We start from the raw sequence: 7,291 nt of genomic DNA on the forward strand, positions 1-7,291 counted from the left end.
GTTCATCTATTGAGATAGTAATTAGAAAAAATAATAAAGGCAAAAAGATATCCATAGAATGTCCTATAAGCATAGTAGATTACAATACATTTATAGATGGAGTAGATCGATAGAAGGATATTTAATATCGGGTAACGAGGTAGGCAACAAATACAAAGGTATGTCCAGTCCTATCCGTAGAATTATTAGTAATATTATTTGATAAATTTACAATGTACGTACAAATATATGGTACAGTATTTTATTGCTGCAATTTATAAAAGGCCTCGGTGAGCAATTTTACGAAAGTTGTTTCACATTTAATTTCTTTCCGTTCTTATCACTGGGCTCCTGTTCGATCCCATTCCTCTTGTTGTCTCCTTCTTATCATGTTCCGGAATTCTTCGTTCATCTTTCCGAAATCTGGATCAAACTCCGGCCCCTTGGGATGTTCTAATGGTACGGTGGGTATCACATTGAACCATTCACACTGTTGACCAGTACCACCGTCTTGTGTTATTTGTGATTTACCAACGTTTAGTTGTCCCTCTAAAACACCGTCACAGGAGCCGAAAGTGATTTTATCCATATCCAAAGAAAAGTTAAATTTTAATTAGTGTTCAATAAGTTATAATAAGTTATAAATAATAAGTTTGTTAGCGTCACAACTATATGTATTCAAATGTGTACGTGTTTTATTATTATTTTTCGTCACTAACATATAGCTAGTTGTCAACGAACATCGCAACTTATAATATCTAATAATACAGTTTAAATTATTATTATTAATTTATTATGTTTATTTGTGATAAGTGTCGAGGATATAGTAGTTTAAGGAAAAAATCTCAATAAATTAAAAAAAATATTCTAATTACAGGCTTCTTATAATTTATAAATTTAGCTGTACATTATAAAATTTTATGATTTTGTTATTCTTAAGAAAATAGTATCATATTTATTAGTATTGTTCAGGGGTGTCTCAAATAGTGACGTTTCTAGGTATAGACTAACCGGCACAGTCCCTTAATCTAGGCAGAGCCATTCGTAAACAATTTTATGGCAAAGGACGTAGTTACAGAATATACGATGGGAATTTGCCCATAAGTAATGCACAATCGCCAATAACTCACAATCGTAATAAGATAAAGACTTCAAAATTAGATCCAAATATAACTATTGTTATCGTTTATAACTGAGAAATATCCATTTGAACATGACTCGATTTGTTTCTAATCAGTGCGTGTCAGAATGGAGCCTAGTACTGACGTATTGTCAACGAAATTAAAACAACGAGCTGTGATTGAATTTTTAACCGCCGAAAATGTTAATCCGACAGACATTCATCGTCGCTTAAAAGCTATTTACCGTAATAAAACTGTAGACCGAAGTATCTTATTGGGTATCAAAATGTAAATTAGATGACCCTGGTAAAATGAATATTCTGGATAAACATCGCGATGGACGACCTGTAATTGTTACGGATGAAAAAACATCGAATTCAAGTGGACGAGCTTATCAAAAATTATCGTTGAATAACTCAAAACCGCATAGCTGATATTGTTGGGATGTCGCAAGAAAAAGTCGGGTTCAGCAACTTGGCTATCGAAAAATTTGCGCTCGTTGGGTACCGAAAATGTTGACACAGGAAAACAAGAAAATTCGAGTTGAGTGAAGCCAAAAATTGTTGAATCGTTATCACCAAGAAGGAGAGCAGTTTCTCTTAAAAATTGTGACCGGTGACGAAACTTGGGTGCATCACTACGATCCCGAGGAAAAAAGACAGAGTGTGGAATATCGTCATGTCACTTCTCCCTAGCCCAAAAAGTTCAAGGTTCAGCCTTCTGCAGGAAAGATTATGCTTACGGTATTTTGGGATGGAAATCAAGTTTATCTAACGGATTATTTGGAAAAGGGGACAAGTATAAACTCAGCCCGATACATTGAGTCACTGAAAAAATTAAGGAGACGAGTGTGTCGCGTTCGTGGATCAACTGACACCATTTTGTTGCATCACGATAACGCCCGACCTCACACATCAAATGCAACCAGTACCGCTCTCAAACAGTTGAAATTCTAGGTTCTTCAACACCCACCGTATTCACCAGATTTGGCACCTTGTGATTTCCACTTCTTCCCAGACCTTAAGAGAGACCTCAAAGGCACCCATTTCACGTCGGACGAAGAAGTCAAGGAAGCAGAGAAGTCTTGGATAAAAGAGAGACTAGCTACATATTTCAGTGACGGTATGAAGAAACTTGTGACTCGTTGGTTGAAGTGTATATCTGTAAATGGTGATTAAATTGAAAAATAAAGGTATTAATTTCTAACTAAAGAAGTGTATTTTTATATATATTTTTTTCATTTCAATTATCTCTCTGCATTTTCGAAAAATTCACGATTGTGCATTACTTATCATTTGCCCCTCGTATTTTTCCTCCTACTCTGAAATAAATTTGTATTTGTTGATTTAACTTCATAATGAACGATGGAGGCCGTGAAGTAGTAATATCTACTGTGACTCAGTTCTTTTTCCACCCACAATACGTAGGTCAAAAAAGGTAATAAGATTTTTCAGGTTCAAAACTTAAGACAAAGGAAATCTTAACTGAGACCTCCATATTATACCTATTCAGACCTATTGGCTTTAATAAATCTCAAAAAAACTAGATTAAGTATACTTATAATGTAATGCTAATATTTAATTTTGTGTTGTAAATTACGTAATTTTATAATATCTCTCAATGTCGCTCTTTTTACATAAGCTTTATAAGAAGATATATCGTTACTATATAGTTATATTTTTTAATAATTATTCTTCTAAAATATTTTGTTTCATTACAGTTTAAAACATTTACAATGTTGTATTTCTATGTGATTTAATAATAATGGCAAAAATAATGTGGTGTTAACTAACACTACACGGGATCACATACTTTAGGTATGAATCGTTTCATTCAGCATATAAAATGAATTCCCCCAAGCACAGTATTTTTAAAGAGGCCATGATATTTAAGACTACTAAAATTTTACAAACTTTAAAAACAAAAATAAGAATTTGATGAACATTACAGAAAATTCGTTTTATTTAGTTTATAATTACGTATTGCTATATATTCGAATGCAGATTATAGTTCCTAAAAACATAAAATTAATAAAAATTAGATCAAGAGAACGAAATACATAATTTCTGTGGATAATTAATTTAAAAGTTTTTCCCTTTCAATAGTTATTTTTAAATAATCTATTGTACGCTATTTAGGCACGACGCTCACAAGAGGCGTACCTAAGGGAGGGATTTCGGGTCCAGACCCCCCCAACATTGAAATTTCAACGTTTACATTATATACGCAATTCAAATTAAATTTAATAAAACTTAAAATAAAATAGTAATAATATTATAAACGTTTTTTGAAATCTAAACCATTTGTTATTTGCTATCGTATTTATCATATTAATCATAATTAATATTATACATTTTGTCTGTTGTGGCCTTTACTACGGACTACAAGTTGTAGTTCGTAATAATAACCATCGTTTTGTGGAGGTACCTGTCGTCATGATAGTGATTAGTGGCATCAAATATATTATAACCAACAGGTCGTGTTTGCTTGAACTACAAAAATCTATAAATAGATATAAGTATTTTTCCATTTCATAAAACAAAAATTATTAATAACAACTATCATAGTTGTAATCAGTAATGAGACAATAACCAATGGAGCTAATCTACATAATTTGGAAGTTGTTAATGTCAATTGACATTTATGTGATTTTGTGACCCGTTTTTTTTCATATTTTTTTGAAGATTATTGATTTTATTATGAATTCGAAAAACTTTTCCAAAATACAAAAGTTTTGCATTTTTTGACTATTTTAATGCATTTTCTTAGTTTTTATAGCATTTTTAATTTTTTGTTCATAAAAATGAACAAAAATTATGAAAAAAGGATATCATCCAACTAACGACTATCATTTTTGTTACAAAATATAAGACAACATATCCGGTGTTTCCGAATTGCGTGCGCCATTTTCTCGCGGCACAACCGAATTGCGTGCCGCGGTTTTTTTTTAAATTTATTAATTTTTAATGCATATTTTTGATATAAGTTTATATTTTTACGCATTCTTATTTAAATAGAAAATTGTTAAACAACCTTAATAGACTAAAAAAATTATAAATGAACAAATAATACATTTTGTGTTAATACATTAAAATAATATAAACAATTGTTAAACAACGTCAAAATATATAAGTTTCAAAACTTTTCAGAGTATAATAGATTTTTTTTTTATACTCATCGTGTCTGTAGTAGTTACTACTACTTACTACTAACTACTATTACTACTACTAACCTACTTATATCTCCTTCATGTAATTCTCGGTGTAAAATCTTACATGGCTTTTTAAACGGATCCTCCAAAGCTTTACGTTTTAATTTATTACTTACTTTTTGTCGAGTTAAAATATTGACATCATTTTTTTCGTGGTTGTGATTTAATACACTAAAAATAATTTCATTATTTTCATTTAATTTAAAAAATGATTTACACATACGTTTAGTGCATGCTCATCTTTGAATATTATTATTTAAATATTTGTGATAATGACATTTATGGCCATCAATTAAATATAGTTTTTTATTTTTTTCGCTAAACAACACTAATTTCCATTTTTTTTTTTTTTTATCGTTAAATCGGTTTGATTGCTAACTATTAACTGATTGTCGAAAATTACAAATTGTGTATATATTGTTGTATACTTATCAAATTATAATAATTTCCAATCGCTATTCACTAATCTAATCTCATTCCTCGGAAAAAACCCATATTACTATCGAATTTACTATACTTAGTTAAATATTACTATATTAAATTTACTACAGTATAAACTTAAATGATCAGCGAAAACCGGTCATCTATTCAAACTTGTACGCGTGAAATTCGAATGTGCCACGAAAAATACGCACACGCAATTCGGTTGTCAACCAACATCGCTTTTTTTTTTTGGCACGCAATTCGGATGCAGCCAACATATCATTAATACAATGTAATAGCAATTTATTTTAAATTATTATTTAGAATGAATGAAATATAACAGAACTAAACTAATAACAACGTACAATATTATAAAAAAAAAAAAAAAAAATACACTACTGTGGTATAATTTTAATGAATCTAAAAACAATCTAATCAAAGTTTAAAAAATTAATATCCATTCCATGAAAACTACGAATTCGTTATGTTCATGTCACTAATATGGTATAATTATAATAATTTATGGATAACCAAAGAATATATTCCTAAAAAAAGTCTTGAGTAAACGCTAATTGTTAGTAAAATGGGTGAGTAGGGCATTAAATTCTACCCACCTCATTTTTTTTAAATTCAAAAAACCTAATTTTTCATAAATATTTATAATCTTAAAAGTATAAAGAATAATATATAGTATATATATATATATATATTACAACTTTAAGTAAATAAAAATAAATGTAAAAGTCATATTTTGTGGATGAATGGTAATATATAAGTATGTATATATTATTTCTTCTTCTTCTTCTTCGTCTTTCTTCCAACTATTTGGGGTCGGTCACTCTTGTCCAAAACCTCCATTCGTCTCGATTTGCTACATCCCTTACAGACACATCAACTGCCCTCATATCATTCGTAATATAAATACGTAGTAGGATCAAAAAGTTCCCGGAATTTATTTATAGAAAAAAAACTATATTTCTTATCAAATATCTGATTATTGGAATTAAAAGTAGACATTATTAGCTATATATATATAGGTTTAGTTGTTAAAAGTACATTAGTCTCATGTGAGCCGTAATTGAGTCCATACGAAACTGTGTTTACACATTTTTTCAAAATGTCACAATTTGAACAACGCGCTAACATTAAATTTTGTTTTAAACTTGGAAAAACTGCCGCAGAAACGCTCGAATGCTTGAAAACAGTTAATGGTGATGAAGCATTAAAGAAAACAGCCGTTTATGATTGGTTTAAACGGTTCAAAAATGGCCAAGAGTCACTTGAAGACGAAGAGCGGAGTGGCCGGCCATCAACTTCAAAAAACGATGAAACAATCGAAAAAGTTAAAAACTTGGTGCAATCAGATCGTCGTTTACACATTCAAGATATGGTAAATGTATTAGGAATATCGTATGGTTCAGTTCAAAACATTTCAAAAGATGATTTAGGAATGCGGCGCGTTGTTCAAATTGTGACATTTTGAAAAAATGCGTAAACACAGTTTCGTATGGACTCAATGTATTACGGCTCACATGAGACTAATGTACTTTTAACGACTAAACCTATAGATAGCTAATAATGTCTACTTTTAATTCCAATAATCAGATATTTGATAAGAAATATAGATTTTTTTCTATAAATAAATTCCAGGAACTTTTTGATCCTACTACGTATGTGTGTGTATATTATTTAAAAATTTTATTTTGTACCAATTACAACATTTTCCATAAACAATCTTTTTTCTCCAGATTTGGAAATACCACTTTTCTTAACTTATTATCATTCGCAGACCTATATTTAAATAGCCATGATAACACAGAATCTGTTTGATGCCATTAAGAAAAGTACATTAATATTTATAAACACGAGGTTAGATATGTTCAGTACTGTTAACCTAAATTTGAGTAAAAACATTTTAAATTCATGAGACTAAAGCCTCACACTCAGCAGTAAAAACTGGTTATGTTTTATAAGCACATTTAATTCCTTTAATTCTTCATTTATCACAATGGCATTATGATCAATACATTTCTCATACCCTGAATAGCATTATGTATATTAATCAAAAACCATTGAGTCAAGTATTTTACTTTTTTTTTTTGCTTCTTTGACTTCAGATGTATATTCTCTGTTCTTTACTTTGAATAATTCTATAAATCGTAAGTAGAATAGAAATGCCAATTCTAGACCACTCCACACTCCACATATTCCACACGCAAAGTATGTAACGATAATTTGAAACATCGTACGGTTGTTTAAATTGTGTTTTTAATGGCTAAACTGGAAATAAATAGCCACCATGTATTTTTAGTTTTAAGTGTTATATTTATTTATAATGAAAATTGAACAACTTGAAAATATATTTTGAAATTGTGTCATTACATAACTACTCCTTGCTTTAATCCTCGGCGTTGTCTTCGCCGTCTTAGTCGGCCTTTTCGTTCTCGGTGTCTAACGTGTCGCGGGTAGACCTGATCGGATAAGAAAGCACAAGAGCGCTTTCAGACGAGACACTTTGTGGCCGCCCACAAGAATTGCGCTACAAGAAACAAAAAGT

The 7,291-nt window shown here is 30.3% G+C and overlaps 2 protein-coding genes across 2 annotated transcripts; both read left to right on the top strand.

Annotated features, from left to right (window-relative positions):
• The first annotated feature begins 1,227 nt into the window (after window positions 1-1,227).
• On the top strand, window positions 1,228-2,278 carry LOC112683773 (histone-lysine N-methyltransferase SETMAR-like). Its single transcript, XM_025554929.1, has 2 exons — window positions 1,228-1,356; window positions 2,057-2,278. The coding sequence occupies exons 1-2, from the start codon at window positions 1,228-1,230 to the stop codon at window positions 2,276-2,278; spliced, it is 351 nt and encodes a 116-aa protein (XP_025410714.1).
• A 3,573-nt stretch (window positions 2,279-5,851) lies between these two features.
• Window positions 5,852-6,217, top strand: LOC112683774 (protein GVQW3-like). Its single transcript, XM_025554930.1, has one exon. It carries the CDS (start codon window positions 5,852-5,854, stop codon window positions 6,215-6,217), a length of 366 nt encoding a protein of 121 aa, XP_025410715.1.
• Window positions 6,218-7,291: the final 1,074 nt, after the last annotated feature.

The sequence above is a fragment of the Sipha flava genome, unplaced genomic scaffold (genome assembly GCF_003268045.1).
Source record: "Sipha flava isolate LNK unplaced genomic scaffold, YSA_version1 235_pilon_pilon, whole genome shotgun sequence".
Classification (NCBI taxonomy): Eukaryota; Metazoa; Arthropoda; class Insecta; order Hemiptera; family Aphididae; genus Sipha; species Sipha flava.

Bases quoted from the DNA above. Each gene is read 5' to 3' on its own strand.
- LOC112683773 (XM_025554929.1), top strand. From the start codon at position 1,228: ATGGAGCCTAGTACTGACGTATTGTCAACGAAATTAAAACAACGAGCT. The intron at 1,357-2,056 runs GTAGACCGAAGT...TTGAAATTCTAG, and splicing joins CTATTTACCGTAATAAAACT to GTTCTTCAACACCCACCGTA.
- LOC112683774 (XM_025554930.1), top strand. From the start codon at position 5,852: ATGTCACAATTTGAACAACGCGCTAACATTAAATTTTGTTTTAAACTT.